The sequence below is a fragment of the Pagrus pagrus genome (assembly GCF_965226575.1).
Source record: "Pagrus pagrus genome assembly, chromosome: 16".
In the NCBI taxonomy this organism is placed as follows: domain Eukaryota; kingdom Metazoa; phylum Chordata; class Actinopteri; order Spariformes; family Sparidae; genus Pagrus; species Pagrus pagrus.
This window is the reverse complement of record NC_140200.1, coordinates 26,346,403-26,368,035: the sequence shown is the minus strand read 5'-3', so window position 1 is coordinate 26,368,035 and position 21,633 is coordinate 26,346,403. Positions and strand designations below refer to the sequence as shown.

Here is a 21,633-nt window from a genome sequence, read left to right as displayed (position 1 = left end):
AAAGTGCACCTTTCAAAATATTTTTTAAATCAACGGTATTTAATCTGATCATATTTGTAGTTATTTAAAATATGTGCATTTTAAGTTCATATCAAGCTTTATGTCTGTCAGGACATAATATTTTGTGAAGTTATAGTGAAGTGTTCAGTCAAAAAAACCTTCTATTTTCCATTCTTTAAGGTCAGTGTAACTGATAATAATAGTTATAACTGTGCAATACAGTATACTGTGATACCTGGAAAGGTAAGGTCAGTTCTGTGTAGTTACAGTCTCATGTTACCTTAAACATAAAATGTTGATAGAGTGCACTGGTTCTTTACAGTAAACAACCTGACTCCCTCTCACTTATACCCTTCCTCCATTCATCATTGACTCATTGAGTTGTAAATCTGAGTCAAGGCTGCAGGCACTGTCTTATCATAGTCACCTCTACAACACTGGATAATAGAGATGTGATGTGAGGCCAAAAGGTGAACACAGTCATTCAGTAATACCTGTGGGCTTGTTTAATGCTGTGATGTAATGTCGTCCTCAAAGGTATTAGAGATTGTGTACAGGGGATACAGTGTATGTGGGATATCAAAGAGCTATCTTAAATACAGAGATGGACTTAATATTCAGTAAAGCATAGAAAGTTGTGCTGTCGAGAATCTTTCATCAATCTTGTCATTTCAGCTCATTATTACCTTCGCCAAGGACGTCATGTTTTCACCTGTGTTCTTTTGTTTGGTGGTTGGTTGGTTGGTTTGTCAGCAGGATCACGAATCATTTCCATGAAGCATGGATTGGGGATGGGTCTAGGGCCAGAATAGACCCCATTAACTTTTGGTGCAGATCCGGATAAAGGGAAGGATCCAGGAATTTTTCTCACTTCCTTTAACATTGTGAGGTTGGGCATTTTTTAAACATTTTTGTTAATTTCACAGGAAACAATGCATGGATCTTGATGAAAAACATCGGGTTTGTTTAGGTGGCTGGTATATTTGAGTTAGTACAATTTGATGCATATCATAATGGAATTTATAATTCTTCCACAGCTTATGATTCTGTCTGCATTGTTTTTTTGTCCTAGTTGTTGGCTGTTACAGATCTGGTGAGTTATGTTTGGCTTTCAATTTAGAGTGATACAGGAACATCAGAGTTTGATATTAGATTAGGCTTGATTGAATTAAAGGAGACTGTTGGGCTTGGCGGAGGTATACCATCTACTGAGTGCCATTCTAGTTGTTTAATGTGTTATTATGAAACCTCTTGATTCTTTTTAAATGCAACATCAGATCAGATCACGATCTTGTCGGTACATTCATTTATACGTCCCAACTAAAACTGAAGATGCAGTTGCATACTGCATCTTGTAATACATAATATTGTGGTGATATCTTTCCTTGGAAAAATAAACTTCACAACTACAATTGGAAAATGGAGAGTTGCTGCTCTCAGGCTTCGTCATTGTCTTGACTGTCCTCTCTGAGGATGTAGCTGAAGCCTACGCGTATTCCTAGTAAGCTTCATTTGTAATGCTAGTGAAAACTGAAAGGCAGCAGAACCACTCTCTGTCTCCAGTGCACACAAGTCTAAACGTTTGTTTTCCTGATATCCTGAAAAGTCTAAATTACCACATGTTTTTTAATGTTTTCTGGATTCACACCTGAGGCTTAAGGGATATGCAACTTTAGAAAGTTCATCCCAGTTGATATGAAAAGGAGAAGCATGCTCTTGACAAGACGTGAAGATGTATTTAATGTTTTCAAGAAGTTTCTCCATACGCATAGGAGCCAGTGTGTGTGTGCATCTCTGCTGCAGACATGCTCTCAGTGAAGTATATTTAATTTGTGTGCTGTGATTTTTACTTTAAGTTTGATTTATTTTTTACACTGTCATCATCTGAAACCTTTTATAAATACAGTAAATATGGTCCAAAGCTGTCTCTGTGGGGTTTGTTCAATGCATTAATAGGAGCAGATACCAGCACTTGTGCTTATCAAGTCATCTGTAATGTTCGTTTAAAGTGTCATTTCTAAATCGTTTTCTTGATAACCATGAAATATAAATAATATTCATTCAAATGCAGCCTTCACACTGCAGAATAAATGAAAGTCTTGAATGGCAATAATCAGTTTAACCTCTTTGATAATATTTTCACATTTAGTTGTTTTGAATTTCAGCCCTGTCAGTGTTCGTGTTCAGTCCACTACAGGCCGACTATAATAATATCACACAAAACACTGGGTCGTGTACGACTGTTCAGGTCCAAAGTAAACTTTGTTCAGACATCTGCAGTGCTGCCTGTCTCTGGTGGTTTTTTAAGAATAGGTTTATGCTTCTAGCATTGCATAGAACACACCGAGAACCAGTCACCAGTGCATCCGCAGACCACAGTCTGCCAAATGGATGTAATTGCAGAGGTCTGTGCTGGCATTGCTGCCACACACTTAGGAGGTATGTAGTTGCCCCAACCAAGCCGACAGTCGCCCATCGGGTGATGTTTGCGTGTGGTCGACTATTGGCTGTAGATTCTGTGGTGTGTCCCCCTCTGTTGGATCTATCAGTTCCAACATTTTGAATCCACAGTAGAGGTAGTGAGAGAGCGAGAGAGAGAGCTCTCTGATTGGCCCTTTATTGTTGTTAATCGTGGGTTTCAGGCTGAAAATGAAGAGCAAAATAAATCAAGACTTTGCTCGAAGAAATATTTAATCAGAGTTTAATTTGAGAAAAATGAAAATAGTAGATTTTTTTGTGCCTCTCTTTGTTATATTCTTTTGAGTGCAAGAATAGCAGTCCTGCCAACAAGCAATCTGAAGATGTCTCCTTAGGCTTTCGGCAAATATGGTTATTAATTATGATTAAATATTATTCAGTATTTTAAGGGAAATGAGACAAATGATTGCTTAGTAGAGAAGTTAATTGACTGATTATTTTCAAATACCATTTTAAGGCAGCCATTAATTTTTCAGTGCTAGTTTTATTTAAGTAAGCTTCATGTGTCAGGGCCCTAGATTCAGTCATTATCCACCCCCATAACAAATGGAAGGTCAGAAGTTTCGTAGTCCACAAATCATTTCTGGAGCTTCACAGCAAAACAGCATTGCAGCATTCTGCTAAACAACTGAAGTAGCTGGAGACTTTTTTTAAAATGTAAAAAAAAAAAGGGGGGGGGGACGTTATCCGTTAAGATCGTCCGACGTAATCCAAGTCTCCTGACGCACTGAGATCCCGAATTGATTGTTGATTAGACCTTATTTAAAGCTGAAATCCTCACTGTAGCTGCTAAGCTAAAAGTGTTAGCACCCACCAACGTCTGTAAGATGGTGTAAATAACGTCTTTTTTTTCCGGTTGGTTTTTCTTTTTACATTTTAATTCAAGTCTCCAGCTGCTCCAGTTGTTTAGCAGAATGCTGAAATTCTGTTTTACTGTGAAGCTCCAGAAATGTTTTGTGGACTACGAGACTTCACCTGACTTTCCATCAGCATAGAGATGCATAATGACTGAATTTCCATTTTTGGCTGAACTTATCCTTTAAGAGAGCAGGCTCAAAAATGCTAATTCTAATATTCCATTAACTGCGAGGAACTAGTGATATTCAATGTTTTGTCTGAATGAAGATAAAGCAAAATGGCTAAAAACTACAAGCACATATCCATCGTTAGTCTTCATGTTTTGTGTTTTTAGAATCTTTCTTTCCTTCTGCCTTTGTGGAGAAGTGGATGAACTATTTTATTATGTTGATTTGGCTAAATCAATATGAGGAAATTTAGTTTGTAGCCCAAAAGATTAAATGTTATGAGCTGTTGTGAGCATCTGTGCAGCTCAATTAGTATTATAGACGTGTGCCTGAGAGCTCCAGTTAATCCATGACCATCTCTGATGCAAATGAGGCTGAAGTGGGCACTGCGAGGACCTGTTTGATCTGTGCATGCTGCTTACTGAATATAGTTGTTATTGGATGCTGTCCACAGATTGTGTATACATTTTTATCATGCCTTTTTGCACTGTTTTAAATACAATGTGTTTCTGTTCCGTTAGCTCTCATTTTCTCCACTGCTCTCGGCTCAGGTTTTATACACTGCTCATCTCATCTTAATAATCAATGTCAGTCTGCTGAACGTGCTCTGCCTCATCCTCAGTCTCACATTTCACTTATTAACTGGTTTTCATGCATAAATGTGATTCACAAGGGCACACAGCTATCCTGCAGATGCCAGAGAGTAAAAACAAAGAACAGCCACAGCCAAGAGCTGCAGCGAAGCCGCTGTGTAGTTTGAATCCTGAGCATCTGTCTTTGCATCAAGGGTGAAACTCCAGGCCTGGCAGGAGAGGCTACAACAGAGCTCTCCCACAGGGAATGGATGGCTCTTTGTTGCCGAAGGCTATCACTAATGGCAGGAATTCCTCCATGGCAGTCGAACCCTTGCAGGCTCTTTCATGCCCTTTGCTGTCCTTCTCCTCCTCCCAAAACACCTTTTGCTTTCATAATCAAAACCCTAAAGGCCAAACAGGAGTCCGAGTTCTAGAGAAAATCTGTTTCAGTCTGTGCCATCTAGTAATGTTAGTCCCATTTTCTCTTTTTTATCTCTACAGGAAAGATGAGAAGGAGTATGCACTGAAACAAATAGAAGGCACTGGAATATCGATGTCTGCCTGCAGGGAAATCGCTGTAAGTTACAACTTTTTTGCCAAGGTTAAAGGTTCATTTATTTTTCTACAAAACATGGTTTTACAATGAAATGCAAGTGGTACTTCCTTCATGCTTCACAGGAATAACTATTATTTATGGTAAAGTGTTGAGGAGTTCAGGAGTCTCACAGCCTGAGGAAAGAAGCTGCTCTGTAGTCTGGTGGTACAGCAGCAGACAGCAGGGTGAACAGACTGTGCCTGGGGTGGGTGTTGTCTTTTAGTTTTATCCCTGTGTTTGTTTCTGAAGCATGAACTTAAAGGCAACAATTCAACATTTTGCTAAATTTGCCACCTTTCTGAGATTGAAATGGGCAGGTAGATATCTACTTCATGTCTTGAGTTCTGAGATGAGAGTCCAAACATGGTTAGCCTAGCTTAAGTAGTAAAGAAGTTTAAGTTTAAAGTATAAAGAATGGGAACAGGAGTTGACCTGGTTCAATCCAAGGTGAAAATATTTGCCTAAAGCTCACGCATTAACCCATTGTACCACATTTGTTACATCCATAATAATCCGTACAGAAACAGAAATGTAAAAATGACTATTTGTAAACTATATTGTATAAGATTTTGTTGCATATTTAATTAAGCCTACAATAATGTTAAGTGCAGTCTATAGTGCCATGTCTATAGTGTTGAACTCTGAACAGGGCTGGGCAAACTTTTTTACTCTGCATTCAGTTATTATGCTAAGCTAGGCTAACAGCGCCCTCACTAAAGCAAATAAGCGTATTTATTTGCAAAACAACACAAAATGTGAGCTGCTCCTTTATGGCTCAGTTGGTATTTTTAAGGTGTATTGGTGGTTTATGTAATGTGGCTACTTTCTGCACATGATATCCATAGAAAATTCACAAATTTACTCTTTAACCATTTTCACTGAAATTAACTTTGGTGCGTGAAAGAAAATATATGCTCCTTTGATTTGGTGGACCTTGGTATTTGTTTGTGTATTGCTCAGTGCTGTTTGTAAGAATGTTAAAAGCTCTAATCTCCATTTACTCTCTACCCATTGTGGATGCGTAGCTCAAGATGCTCCGTGCTGTAGTTGAATTTAGCATTAATCTGGTGGATAAACAAAGAGACAGGTATAACTTTACATGTAATCATGCTGAGTACGCCACTTTAAACTCTCAAGATCATGCCCGGAGAGTGGAGACGCTGCCTTTAGAATTAACAGACACTGTACATACAAGAGGAACACAATGATGAGACACTCTTTCTCTTCTCAGAGGGAATCTTTTTTTTACGTCTTCTGATGTTTGACAGGGAAATATCATCTGGTTTAGGCACGAATTTCTTTAAAGCAAAATGCTATATATTAGATAATTTATGAGCCTCTCAATGGTAAGCTATACGTTTGGTAAGTTAACATTTGAACAGACAAATGCTAAAATAAAAAAACAGTGTGTCTGTCAGTCCTCAGGATGCTAACAAGGCACTTTGAGTAAGACCGAATGTAAACAGAACTTTGTTAGTTCGTTGAATGAGCTGTTTGCAGTTCCTGTTTGCAGTGTAGCCATGGATGTACTGTGCAGATTACTATCTCTGGATTATGTAGGAAAACTAGAAAAGTTTCTCAGACAAGTTCTCAGGTTACTGGGGCTTTCTTTTTTTCTTCTACGATTTCTAGCAGATTTATGGACATTTATTTGCTGTGGACAAAGGACATAATGATCTCCTCGGGAAGTCAAAGTGACAGTCATTCTAAAAATAATAAGCCTTTTTACGCAGAGATCCCGTAATACTGACACACTGAAGGATACGCTGGCCTTGCTTTTTTAATACTGAACCAAACAAAGTGCCACCCCAATGTGTGATTTTAGTGTGTAACGGCGTTGGCATCTAGTGCAACATATAACATTAGTGTTGGGCAGCACTTTTGAAACAATAAAAATGGTATAACATTGCAATAAAAATCATGTATAGTCCCTGTTATATGGCGGTTGGTCTTGTTCTCTGCTCCTGGACCTCCTCCGTGTTGGAAAGACGCTATCACCAGTGTGAGGTGTTAGGCTGCATTCCGGCCAAAAATTCAGCTTAACACTGAAGGGTGGTGCAGTGGGAGTGTCACTCCTTGGCTGATGTGTGTGATGTGTTGGGAACCCCCACTGATCAGTTTGCTGAAAGGAGAAGCTGCTACGTTGTTATGCTACTAGCATGCTGGTCCTGTTAGTGACCCTTCGTCCACATCAACGGATTAACAATAATAGTAAATAACCAGGATGTTGTAAACTGGGGCAAGAGACCAAACAGATGACCGTGATAGCTATTGAAATATAACAATTCACAAAGAAGTGTCCATTGTGTTCCCTCTGTAGCATTTAGCCATACTAAATAGCATGCCCTCTACTGACCCGTTGTACTCTGCCTCTGATCTGCCGTTATGTCTCTGCCATCATCGGCATCCACAGATAAAAAAAGTGTTTTAAACTGGTGCACAATGCCAATCTGAGTGAAAACACATGACACATTATGTTACACTCTACTGTAGTGTCAGTCATTCATGCTGCTAGTCTGATTGCCAGATTATGTTAATGGCCACCGCAATGTGACATCGGGCTGCATTTCTCTCAAAAGTTGAGTCTGGTTCAACATTGTCGATGCAGCCGGCTGCTGCACTACCTTCTGATTGATTTAAAATTAATGTGAGGATGTGTGTTTTCCTCGCAATTTCAGATTTGGTCTGAATACACCTGAATACACCTACTGTGTTACCATAACATTCATGCAGATAGGCTGGTGATGTCTGTACACAAAAATCCAATCTGATCACTTGCAAATACTGTGCGGATACTTCATCTCTTAGATCTGATTAAAGAGACGGATCAGATGTGTGTACATAGAGACTTCTCAAACACTGGCATGTAGCCTTCAAACCTCTTTAGGGGATTGAATGTGAGATGGGGATGAGCATCTCTCTTGCTCATAATGGCCATTTATTCAGGCTTTGAAATGCATTAGTGATGCAGCCTTTGAAAGAACTGAAAACAGTTTTCTTCCTTTATAACAAAGCCTTTTCCATAACATAACCTTCTCACCTCCCTGCTGAATACTGCTGGTACCGGTGCTAAATATTGCATGAGAATTAAGTTCCTTCACTGTCCTGTCATGTCTGGAAAAAGCCAGAGCAAAATTTAGGTGAAAGATACCTTCATCTGAATGATAACAAAATATCAATTAAACCAATTATTTCACATGATATATAATGTATAAAATGGGCTTCATAAGATAGATTTGCTCAGTAGGGTTGTTGTTGCAAGAGCTCTATAAACAAGCTTTATTTTTATTTTATATTTATATATTTTGTGTTTAGTAACTGTTTAGTAACCAATGTTGTCGATTTCCAGATATTAAAATGTTTTATAATATGAAACTCAGTGACATGTTGTCATGCCATCTACATTCATACAGGATAAAAAAATATGGCACCAAACCACAAAGTTAACAGTAATTCACGGTCATTGTTTGTCTTGTACCATGTGTAAGACACTCATGTGGTTTTGAGCCAGTACTAGTTAGGCTGTGTAGAGTTTGTGGTGGGGGTCAGTGCAGCCTGGGGGAAGTCTGCCTGTCACTTATACAGGCTTCATATAGAGAAAGAATGTTGCCCCTTTGACAGGCTGATGGTGTGTTATGTAAGGGTCTCTGGTTTCAAGGCGAACTTGCCCACCTGGAGGGAGGCTATGGGACATGTGGCGCAAACACCGTCAGTGACATTGTGCAACATGCCCAATGATACTGAGCAAACCTGTTGTAGTTTACCTATAATTCTTAACTATTAACCATAACCTCCAGCTGCACATTAACACAGAAGATGACATTCACAGCTCCTCTTTTTGCCAGCAATAACTTTTTACTCAACAAGTGTATGAGGATATATGTGGGTGGTGACAAGCTTTTGATAGCTTGACATTTTGGAATGAGCTTAAAGGAACAAACCAGTGATTTTGCATTATGAAGCCTGTTTTGTTGTCTCCAAGTTTGCAAGCAGATTTTCTCACTGCACAGAAGAGTAGAAAGCTGTGGCTGTCTGAATAAACACATTCCAAAACTCCCCCAAAACACAATGGTATGCTTTGGAAATGACTGGCAGTCATGCAGAGTGTTCAAAATTAGTAGTACACAGGCTGTTATGCAAGACACTCACTCTTCAGATTCCTGAAACACCAGACAACCAGTAGAAAGGCAACTAGCTGATCACAGATCAGGCATGTGGTAGGTACAACTGTCATGTCTCAGTGTTTAAAAGTATTGCTGCAGTCCATCAAGGCTAGGGCTGTCATGACAGCAGGTTATCACATGACGATTACTGTGGCTAAAAGAATTCATAATAACAGTCTGTTTTGTGTTTTTTCTTCAGATGAATATCATCGGCTATACGAGTAGTTATGGTTATGTATGAAACCATAAACGTCCACATTATTTTGCACCACAACACTAAATCAATGAGTAGCAGCCACACAGCAGATCCAGGCCACATACTAGCTAGCTAAAGGTCAACTGTTACTGCAGCTTCTTCTTCTTCTTCATATTCTGTTGTATTGGGGCTGGCAACCAGTGTCAAGGCGCGTTACTGCCACCTACTATAACAAAGCAAAAACAGAAAGAAACATGAACCATTTAAGAAGTGGTTGGATTATTTACACAATATTATCATATGTCTATTATTAACATGATAACAATATCACATTTTTTTAATAACACAGCTATTGTCAATACTGGTTATCAGCAGCACCTCTGTTCTGTGGCTTTGAAACTTAAGTGAGAATTACTCATGAGTATTCAAAGCTTTGTGGGGGCAGGACACTTTGTAGTGAGCGTTGAGCAGTTACGTAGGGAGGGGGCCCCATGTTTGACAACATCTGTGGATTCTCCCTCGCAACAACTGTTCTGTAGCCGTGTCTAGCTCTTTACCCGCCGAGCTTTTATGCATACTGGTTTTGAGACTAATTAAACACCATAGAGCAGCTCAATTTCTCACTCTTTATCAGTCTTTTGACTCTTTTTTGATGCAGCCACTGCAACGTGTCATTCCTCTTCAAAAAATCCCTGAATACTGATTTAGATGTTGATTACCATGGCAACCGTAGAAGCTTTGCAGCATTTAGTCAGCCTTACACTCTATTGCAAGTTGGAAGTCATTAGTTAAGAGTCGCAAACCCTAACTTCCCCAACCCCAATCTAATGGCTTTTCCAGTGCATCTGCTCAGGAAAACATGGACGCTCACAGACTGATGGCATGTCTCTGAACTTTATGAGAGATAGGAGGGGTAGTCTTGAACCGCATGGTCAAGAGACTTGCATCAACGAAATGAATAGAAATGGAAATAGCAGCCACAAAGTTGTTACAGCAAGTTTGACACCACAAACACTACATGAAGTAAAAACTGATGAAGAGGTATTGTACTTCTGCTTACTGTTCACTGTGCGTGAATTTCATTCATACTATGAATTGCTACAGCTCTGACTCCTGTCTCTGGCTGGGAAAGAGAGGTGAGCTAGCTGTATACTATCTAAAGAGCTGTAATGCTGTCAGTTTTCTAAATGTAATGTTTTTACAAACCTGTCATTACACAATGCAAGTATCTTTTAATGTCCTTTATCAGACCAGATCAGAACCTGTTCTAAAATAAGAAATGTTTGATCGGGTGCCTACATGCCTGCAGGCTTTGTTTGATGCAACTTCACTTCCCTTCATTTATAGCAGCCACCTGTTGGCTTGTTTTGCCACTCAGCCATGTGACAGCAGTGCTCAGCCAGCAGACTGTGACTCTTTGTGTGCTGTTGCTGTGTTTGCATGTAGTAACAATCATGCAGAACCACTCCAGGACTCATTTTCTTACCTTTAGAGGAACCTACTTGCTGCTGATCAGTCACTTTTAGAATGAAATTAGAAAAAAACTTCCACAGATTTCCCAGGTAAATACTACAGTGCAGAAACACGAAGCCTTCTTTCAGTTTTCAACTAGTTTTTGTTTTACTGGTATTTTATTTTGCAGTGAAGTGGTGACTACATTGGCTTTACAACATAAACTGTGATGCAAACATAGACGCCATCAGCACAGCTAATGGACAAAGCCAAAGCTCAGTAAGAAGCTCTTCTTACTGTAGCTGTGTGCACTTTGATATTTATATGGTCAACAGACATCATGTGTGTTTCACAAGTGAAAGTGAACCTCAGATGAACATCTGAGGTTCACTTTCACTTGTGATAATAACAGCTCATAAAAATATGACGCAACACACTCGATTCATGTAATCACTTGAATAACTTGATATTAACAGCTGGAATATTGCCACTTTGTCAATGATTTAAAAATGTACAACTTCAGCACCCCTGCACTTTAGTGTGCCTGATGGAGATGTCTGAGTGCTGAAGGTGTGCCCTGCTCCCTTGTCGGCCCTTTCAGACAACATGGTTTCGACACACCACTGTGTTAGCGGGAATGACTCATGACTGGCCATGTGCAAGCATCCAGACCGCATTCCAGACATTTTTATAGATTATAATCTGTTAGTCTTGGTTACAGCATTTTCAACTTTCTACTGGATTGGACGTATTTCTTGGCAAAAGCCATTCAAAACTAAAATCCTTTATATTCAGTACAATATTACTGGGCATTTAGACCATAACATGCAAGTGATAGGTCCCCTAGCTGTGTTAGTTATAGACCTGCAACAAGTCAATTAATTAGTTAGTCACTCGAAAGAAGATTAATTGCAGACTCTCTTTTGATTGGGCTTTTGGGCAATTGGTCGAAGCAACTGAAATAGTATGAAGACTTCACTTTGGGCTCTGGACAGTTGTGATGAGCATTTTTCATAATTTTTGACATTTTACAGACTAAATGATTCGTTTATTCATCTTTAATGGCACTCTTAATCAGGTACAGGTAAGAGTTTAAGTAGTAGGTCCATTAGATTGAATGTTTATCCAACAAAACACTGCTAAGTAGTTTATAATATTATGAGGAACTCTGAAACATTATCAAGTTTAATCTTGCTTTGTTATCGCCACAATCACAATTAAACAGTGCACCTTTTTGATTAGCCTCTGTAGCACCCTGCCAGATGAGGCTACAGCAAAGACTGAGCAAGATTCAACGCCTCCTATCTAAGTCATGGACCACTTTGCTTCAACATCTCACTTTCATGTCAAATCATTCCTGCTTTATTTCTGTCGAGGTACATACAGTACGTCTCTGCGCTGTGGTGATATTTTGTCATGGTCTTGGGTCACCTCCCTTCTGACAGTGTTATGGTTTCGTCTGTTGATCCAACAGCAGGACTTGAAGCTCCTCTGTATAAAACAGTTGTTTTTATTCTCAGTGTCATTTCTGTAATGGAACTTGCCCAAAAATGGAGCAGCAGCAAATTGTTTAGTATAGCACTTTGGGAGCGCTGACTGAGTGAATCATTTAGTCTCATGACAGCATAGTTATTCATGAAGTGTGAAGTGTTCATCTGAATGAAACAAGCGATTTACAAGTTTGTGCATTTACGTTGGTTTGACAAATCTGATTTGGAGCACCAATACAAGCAAGTAAGAGAAAAGTTGGGATAACAACGCAGAAATGTTCTTAGGTGTGATATGTAAAAGTTTCAGTTTAAAGCAATCGTAAAATGAACTGAAATTATCAACAGAATGTGAAGAAATAACAGTTTTCATAGCATGCTAATCAGCTAGCCCTACTAGCTTTGTACCTCAAGAGATGAATCCAACAGTCCCCCGGTGCAAAGTTGGCTAATATGAAGGCTGCACGGCTAAACTTGCTAGCTAACCAGACAACCAGCCAGACAGCCAGTCAGACAACGAAACTTCATAGTACATCCGGTCAATTTCTGAAATAAAACATAAAACCAAGTCGAGATATACAGCACAACAAAGTTGGAAATACTGACAATAAACATACTTATAACTGACAAATAACGAAACGATTTAACTAGGTACTGTAAGTCAACAACAGTAGGAGCACATCAAATCATGGAGAAATGATGGAAGAGATGATGAAAGTTTCCCTGTGTTTGCAGTTAACATGCAGCTGTTCAGTTTACTTCATTATATCCTTTGACTGTTTGCCTGTGTCCCTCTGCCAGACTGTCAAATGTGCATCTCAGCGGGTGTCAGGGCGAGGTGTGATGAGTCAGACCTCTGACCAAAGTCTCACATATTTGTTGTTGTTGTCCTTGATTCAACTGTGACTTTGACTCAAAGAATGAGCTGGTAGTATGACAGAGCTCTTACTCATCGTTGTGTTACTAGCACAAGCAGAGGAGCAGAGAAGCTTGGTAGTTAAAGCAGCTCTGTTGAACTGCTTTGTCTTTCTAACGTTTGAAAGAACAATCGTCTCTTTCTGAAGCCTCTGATGATGTCAAAGTAGGCCTGTTTTTGATATCCGCTCTACAGGGAAAGGGAAAATAAGATGTGTTTTGTCATGATGTTAGCAGCATTCTTTTCCAGAGAAATCAAATCAGACCATGACAGTGTCTCCTGAGGCGAGCCAACAGAAGCACTGCTGGGGCGTACTTGCTTTTCCTGAAACAATGAATGCTAACAGATAATCATTATCTACTGATGTTTTCTACTCCTCTGTACAGTAGTAGACAGAAAGCCTGGTTTTGTGTATCAAGACCATGAAAAGTGTTCTGAAAGTGTTTGAAATGTGTGTGACTTTTCTGATGTGTCAGCATTGGTCAATGCTAACTTTTGACCTGGCATTCAGAGCAAAAATGGCACTGCAATGAACTCAAAACATGAAGGGCATGTTGTTAATAGATACACACATTTAACTTTTCCCACCCCATACCCAGTGCAGACATTCATACCAGCATGTTCTTTAGGCTAACATGACATTCTTGTGCAATAGTTGTAACACAGTCACTTCCTGCTGTAGGATTACCCACTGTTTACATGGAAAAGGCTTTTGTCAGCATGATTACATGTTTCTACATGTTCCACCAGTGTATAGCTCCAACTTTTTTCCCAGACCAAAACTGGCCCACTACACAACGTAGCTCCTCCAGAAGTGTTTTTAACGTAACGTTAATCATAGGACATGGCATCAAGGTTTCAAGGTGATGTATCTGTCATTATACAACACAGGCTTGCATAACAAAATGGAGGTTTGTGTTTGCTACAGAAACATAGAACATACATATCATAAACTGCACAAACTGTATACATGCATAGTGCATTTTTTGAATTTGCATCAGGGTGAATGTAAGAGTGTCTGACTTCTTTGTCCAGCCTGAGTCACAATTGTCCAGTTCATTTTCCTGCGAGCAGCCTTAAGTCCAGGCTGGTTTAGCATGGCTCCTGTCCAGGATCTCTCTGCTCTCCTCCCTGTGGCGGTCTGACTGGTCAGATTGGTTGGTCAGAAGATGCTGTGGACAGTGATAATCTCAAAATCACTTGTTAACTCAGCATGCCATTGTCAACACTTCCAGTTTCACAGTATAACCCTTCACTTTCAAATTCATGTATTATGAAGCAAATTAGAGAGGTAGCATACAACTTTTCTGTGTATCAGCCGATACAGATTACTGATCCAATATCAGGGCCTTGAGTGATGTGTTATCAGGTCGGCGACAGACTTATGTATTCACTGACACTGACTGATTTATCAGGCATTCCTGATACTGTTATCGCTATCAAAACAACCTTAAACCACATGCAGGAAGTGGCATACTATCAGTGGTAGCTTTATGCACATTAGGTTACTACTGTAAGAGAATGAGGCCGAACATAAAACTGTATTTAATGTGGATCATTTAGCTTGTTCTTGAATGGCTTAATAAGGTCAAGATCTGCACCAGTGCTGATCCAAAGGATTGCGTCCCTGTTTAAAGAGCATGAAGACTTATTTAACGCCATAACACAGCAGCAGCTTGTAAGGCTAGGAGGAAGGACTCCCAGATTGTGAGATATAGAGCGGAAATACAGTGTTCACATTATACAGTAATCTACCAGGAATGTGCGCCTGTTTGTATTTGATTGGCCAACACAATGTGTCCCTGCCAGGTTCAACATTGTTTTCAGAAAACCCTTCATTAATTTGCTGGAGCCCCCTGATGTGGCATTAAAAGTGTGGCCTCACTGAAATGAATGAGCTGCATTTTACTAATCAGCTAATCAGCCTGAATATCATGTCTTAATCTTGTTGGGTAAACTGGGAAAAGGCAGTTGGAGTAGTTTAAGTGGTGATAAAACCTGCTTGTATATATTTCCAGGTCTGCTTCAGATGTCACATCTCTTTTTCTTTGCGTTGTGTTTTTAACAAAGACAATGCTGACCGTGGAAGTGCTCATCTTTACTTGTTGTTAAGGCTCAAGAACATGTCAGGAATGTGAAAACTGTGCAGGACATACACCTTCATGTAGGTAGAATCCTCACATACGTTGAGAAGAGGACTGCAGGTAGGAGCGTGTCCTCCCACCATTATGTCCCTGCAGAGCAAGCCTCACCTCGCTTGTTTCCTGAACATTACAACTACCAGAAATTGGTTTTGCTCAAAAAAATCTTCCCGACTTGCCCAGCAGAACAAAGGAGTCTTTGTGCTTCCCAAACCACCACCTCGCTTCATTTAGCAAACTGTGCAGTTCAGCAACTGGCATGCTACATGCAGTCGAGCTGAGGCGGGAAGGGTGGAGGGGGGTTTGGTTGCAATGTGCTTTTGGGTTTGCAGCATGAAATGGCCAGGGTCTTCTGTGCTTTGTCCCTGTCCATGTTGATGTGCCCCTTTTAGGATTTGAGAAATATAAATATGTGTGATCAAATCAATGCAAGTCACCTTTATACACAAGATTTGTTCTTCTGTTTGATTAGATCAGACATCAAGAAGTTAATTATCCAATCAAGCATACTTTTCAAATGACACCAAGTACCGTGTGATGCAGGCTGAGTGACAGCAGCATCAGAGAAAATGGATGATGACATGACAGCTTTTAAATTTTCTATCTTATTTCATCGTTTGAATCCCAATTTCCTGACTTTGTTGTTGCCAAACATTCAGATGCCTGCACTGCTTCTCAGAGGAGTGGATGGTGTACTTTCTGTTGCTATTTTGGGTGTTGAGCTGGAAGTAAAAAATCAAACACAGGCATAACTGCACGTCTCAGAAATATAGGAAATCAATGTCTGAAGTAGGAGTCAACAAGGCAGGCTGAGCTGAAGTACACCAAGAAAAGTGTGACGCTGCTCCAGCTGGTGATTTTGAATTTGTTTGTTTTTTGCCGATCCTTCTTAACATGGAGATCAGGAGTCAGCGTCACAAAGGCACCTCATCAGGATGTCAGGGCCATCCTGTACCATCCTGCTTCTTCTCTGGACCATCCACACAGTCTCTCAGTCTGCTCAACACGGGCAGCAGGTTGTGTAACAACTGAAGATTCACAGCCGTTTAACCCCTGTGACCAAAGCAGTCTGTGTTTAGATAATGCTGGGGCAACATGGGCAAGTCCTCTGCTAGCTGGTTGTAGGTGAACTGAGCTGACTTGTGTAGGTTGAGTTCAGCAGAGTGGAGATTATAGATGGAGGGAGTCCAGATAGAGTGAAAAACAGGAACTGTTGCTGAGTTGGAAAATGAGCTCCAGGTTGTTAGCTATAGCCTGTAGTTTGTTTTTTTAGTATTTTCTACGACAGTGCAAGTGAAAGACGATGGGTGTGCATGTGAGTTTACATTTTGGTTTTTGGTTTTGAATCATTTTAGACAGAACTTCAGTGTTATGAGTCAGTATTTAATTTAATTTAGAAACTGTTTCAGTTTGGTCACATGTAATAGAAAAGGTGTGTAAAAAATGCGTCCATGAAGGTTCCAATGTCTTCCCTGATTTTACTGAGATGAACCTAATATTGACAGAATACGACTGATTTAACTATTCATCAGAATAAAAGTATCAAACTAATTTTGACATTAGCTACTGTACCAAAGTTTGTTTATAACCTAAATGTGTGATAGATTGTGGAGTGTTTGCTTAATGGATAATGTCAGTCCATTACATGAAGTAAAACAGAAATGAAATATCATTTTCAACATTGAAATTCAACTGAAATGTTCCCGTCGATACACGTAACAATGCTTTATAATAGCCATCATTGATAAATGGTAAATACACAGTTAATGAAACATTAGTTAATACTTATTTCACTGTTAATAAACAATGAAATGCTTTATTATTATCCATTTATTACACATATTCGTTGAAGCTTGCATGGGTTAGTGCTTCGCTTTCCCCCACCATCATACATGGTTTGCACCAGTCAGTCACCTTGACCAAGGCACTGACTAACATCTGGAGTTGATCCCTGGGTGCTGGTGTTGGCTCCCCACTGCTCCTGTACATTGCATGATATGTGATCAAAATAAAGATTCTTCTTCTCACCAGATCTCAGTGTTGCATATGAAACAACAGAAGTAGTAGCAAGGACTAAACATGGCGGCAGATTAGCCTGCTATCGGCCCATGTAACCTGACCCTGCTGGTCTTAGTGGTCTCTTGAAAGTGGTCTCTTGAAAGTCTCCTTATGCTGTGATTGATATTTACAGTTTGGATAATAATTGTATCATTTGTCTTTGTCTTCTCTTCGTAATAAGTTTAGTAAACCTCAGTGGATTTGTTTTAAAAACTGCCAAGAGTCATCAGCAGTCGCCCTTCGTGAGTAAACTATTATGATTAATGGCAGCAATGACGCCAAAACTATGAAAATAAAATTTGAAGCTAGAATTACCCTCGAGTCACTGGATGTCTTTGTTTCACCACAATATGATTCTGTTGAAAGAGAAAGACATGAAGTGGTTTTCTTAGTTCAGGTGCCTCCACTTTTCATCACAGGCCGTAGAAACTCCCTACTGGTTTAATTACTATTGTGGAAGTCAATTCACCCACCTCCTCCTGCTTCACATCTGTTCCCTCCATTAAGTTTGACCTTCGTGAATTGAAACATTGTTCATAAATTTTATTATTCCCATGAAATGACTCTTGTTTTCCCTGTCGGTCACAATGGCTTTTGTTCAGCTAAATGTCCTGACCTCATAAATATTCCCTCCTTTTTTTCCTCTCTGCCATAGCAGCACATGTGGGCAGATACAGTATGAACTGAAGGATGTTATTTAGTTTTTTATGATAGCCATGTGAAGATAAGTGTGCAATCACTCCCTCAGTAATAATGATCCTGTGCCAGAAAATTACAGTCATAGCTGGTCTGAACGGCCCCTTCACCTCAAAGGTAGAAAAATTAAATTACAGCCCTGCTTTGAAACAAGGCTTCGTCCGTTCTGCCTCAGCCTCCAGAAGGCAGCCTGTGTTTTCTGGCCCACAGCAGCCATTCTTCTCCACCCTGCTGATCACTGTGCAAACAGGAACATATCTTAGTTGTATTTGTAGAGGGCGTGGGTTGAAAAACTGGAACACGTGGTTGCTAGGGTTCACATAAGCGCTGATGTCTCACTGTCAGTAAATGGAAGAGCTAATTTCTTCAGCCATTGTTTGATTAAGACCCTCAAAGACATACTAACATCTACTAACATCAACATATTGTGTAGAAGAGGACGTATGCACTTGTAAATTTGCTACAGCAGATATAACTACAAAAAGTGTGTGTCTAACTTCCAGTCTCATGCTTCATGGTGTTCATTCTGCTGGTTCCTGCACTAAAACTATCATCCCTGTAGCTGCAGCTCGCAGTCCATCAGAGACGCAACATAAATAACACGTAATACGTGACACTGCTGCTGCTGTATGCTGCTGCTGTATGCTGCTGTATGTTGCTGTATGCTGATGCTGCTGCTGTATGCTGCTGTATGCTGCTGCTGCTGCTGTATGCTGCTGTATGCTGCTGCTGTATGCTGCTGCTGTATGCTGCTGTATGCTGCTGCTGCTGTATGCTGATGCTGCTGCTGTATGCTGCTGTATGCTGCTGCTGTATGCTGCTGCTGCTGCTGTATGCTGCTGTATGCTGCTGCTGTATGCTGCTGATGTATGCTGCTGCTGCTGCTGCAGTATGCTGCTGCATGCTGCTGCTGTATGCTGCTGCTGTATGCTGCTGTATGCTGCTGCTGCTGCAGTATGCTGCTGCATGCTGCAGTATGCTGCTGTATGCTGCTGCTGTATGCTGCTGCTGCTGCTGCAGTATGCTGCTGTATGCTGCTGCTGTATGCTGCTGCTGTATGCTGCTGTATGCTGCTGCTGCTGCAGTATGCTGCTGCATGCTGCAGTATGCTGCTGTATGCTGCTGCTGCTGCTGCTGTTGCTGTTGCTGCTGCTGTATGCTGCTGCTGCTGCTGCTGCTGCTGTATGTTGCTGCTGTTGCTGCTGCTGCTGCTGCTGTATGCTGCTGCTGTTGCTGCTGTATGCTGCTGTATGCTGTTGCTGCTGCTGCATGCTGCTGCTGCTGCAGTATGCTGCTGCTGTATGCTGCTGCTGTTGCTGCTGTATGCTGCTGTATGCTGTTGCTGCTGCTGCATGCTGCTGCTGCTGCTGTATGTTGCTGTATGCTGCTGCTGCATGCTGATGCTGCTGTATGCTGCTGCTGTATGCTGCTGCTGCTGTATGCTGTTGCTGCTGTATGCTGATGCTGTATGCTGCTGATGCTGTATGCTGCTGTATGCTGCTGTATGCTGTTGCTGCTGTATGCTGCTGCCGCTGTTTGCTGCTGCTGTGTGCTGCTGTATGCTGCTGCTGTTTGCTGCTGCTGTATGCTGCTGCTGTTGCTGCTGCTGCTGCTGTATGCTGCTGCTGCTGTATGCTGCTGCTTCTGTATGCTGCTGTATGCTGCTGCTGCTGCTGCTGTATGCTACTGTATGCTGCTGCTGTATGCTGCTGCTGTTGCTGCTGCTGCTGCTGTTGCTGCTGCTGTATGCTGCTGCTGCTGTATGCTGCTGTATGCTGCTGCTGCTGCTGATGCTGTATGCTGCTGCTGCTGCTGCTGTATGTTGCTGTATGCTGCTGCTGTATGTTGCTGTATGCTGCTGCTGTATGCTGCTGTATGCTGCTGCTGTATGTTGCTGTATGCTGCTGCTGCTGCTGATGCTGTATGCTGCTGCTGCTGCTGCTGCTGTATGTTGCTGTATGCTGATGCTGTATGTTGCTGTATGCTGCTGTATGCTGATGCTGTATGTTGCTGTATGCTGCTGTATGATGATGCTGCTGCTGCTGTATGTTGCTGTATGCTGATGCTGTATGTTGCTGTATGCTGCTGCTGCTGTATGTTGCTGTATGCTGATGCTGTATGTTGCTGTATGCTGCTGCTGCTGTATGTTGCTGTATGCTGCTGCTGATGCTGTATGCTGCTGCTGTATGTTGCTGTATGCTGATGCTGTATGTTGCTGTATGCTGCTGCTGATGCTTTATGCTGCTGCTGTATGCTGCTGTATGCTGCTGCTGCTGTATGTTGCTGTATGCTGCTGCTGTATGTTGCTGTATGCTGCTGCTGTATGTTGCTGTATGCTGATGCTGTATGTTGCTGTATGCTGCTGATGCTGTATGTTGCTGTATGCTGCTGCTGCTGTATGTTGCTGTATGCTGCTGCTGTATGTTGCTGTATGCTGCTGCTGTATGTTTCTGTATGCTGCTGCTGCTGTATGTTGCTGTATGCTGCTGTATACTGATGCTGTATGCTGCTGCTGTATGCTGCTGTATGCTGATGCTGTATGCTGCTGCTGTATGCTGCTGTATGCTGCTGCTGTATGTTGCTGTATGCTGCTGCTGCATGCTGATGCTATATGCTGCTGTATGCTGCTGCTGTATGCTGTTGCTGCTGCTGTATGCTGCTGTATGCTGCTGCTGCTGCTGTATGTTGCTGTATGCTGCTGCTGTATGCTGCTGTATGCTGCTGCTGTATGCTGCTGCTGCTGCTGCTGTATGTTGATGCTGTATGCTGCTGTATGCTGATGCTGTACGCTGCTGTATGCTGCTGCTGTATGTTGCTGTATGCTGTTGCTGCTGTATTCTGCTGTATGTTGATGCTGTATGCTGCTGCTGCTGTATGCTGCTGTATGCTGATGCTGTATGCTGCTGTATGCTGCTGTATGCTGATGCTGTATGCTGCTGTATGCTGCTGTATGCTGCTGTATGCTGATGCTGTATGCTGCTGTATGCTGCTGTATGTTGATGCTGTATGCTGCTGTATGCTGATGCTGTATGCTGCTGTATGCTGTTGCTGCTGTATTCTGCTGTATGTTGATGCTGTATGCTGCTGCTGCTGTATGCTGCTGTATGCTGCTGTATGCTGTTGCTGCTGTATTCTGCTGTATGTTGATGCTGTATGCTGCTGTATGCTGTTGCTGCTGTATGCTGCTGTATGCTGTTGCTGCTGTATTCTGCTGTATGTTGATGCTGTATGCTGCTGCTGCTGTATGCTGCTGTATGCTGTTGCTGCTGAATGCTGCTGTATGTTGATGCTGTATGCTGCTGCTGTATGCTGCTGTATGCTGCTGTATGCTGCTGTATGCTGTTGCTGCTGTATGCTGATGCTGTATGCTGCTGATGCTGTATGCTGCTGTATGTTGCTGCTGCTGTATGCTGCTGCTGCTGTATGCTGCTGCTGCTGTATGCTGCTGTATGCTGTTGCTGCTGTATGCTGCTGTATGCTGTTGCCGCTGTATGCTGATGCTGTATGCTGCTGATGCTGTATGCTGCTGATGCTGTATGCTGCTGTATGTTGCTGCTGCTGTATGCTGCTGTATGCTGCTGTATGTTGCTGCTGCTGTATGCTGCTGTTTGCTGCTGTATGCTGCTGCTGCTGCTGTATGCTGCTGCTTGCTGTTGCTGTATGCTGCTGTATGCTGCTGCTGTATGCTGCTGTTTGCTGCTGCTGTATGCTGCTGCTGCTGTACTGCTGTCTCGCTGTGACTGTGGCCTTTACTTTGTGCATTCAGGAGGCTTGGCGTACATGTTCCCCAGCAGACAGAGCTGCAGTGTTTGTCTCTAACCAGTATCAGGCAGAGCCCTGCACAGAGCAGC

At 41.5% G+C, this 21,633-nt stretch overlaps 1 protein-coding gene across 1 annotated transcript in view; it reads left to right on the top strand.

Moving 5' to 3' along the window:
• cdk19 (cyclin dependent kinase 19) overlaps nt 1-21,633 on the top strand; it is a 71,886-nt gene that overhangs the window by 1,653 nt on the left and 48,600 nt on the right. Inside the window, exon 2 of the mRNA XM_084378291.1 lies at nt 4,580-4,655. Within this exon, the coding sequence (XP_084234417.1) occupies nt 4,580-4,655 (76 nt within the window). The remainder of the gene's footprint in view (nt 1-4,579; nt 4,656-21,633) is intronic.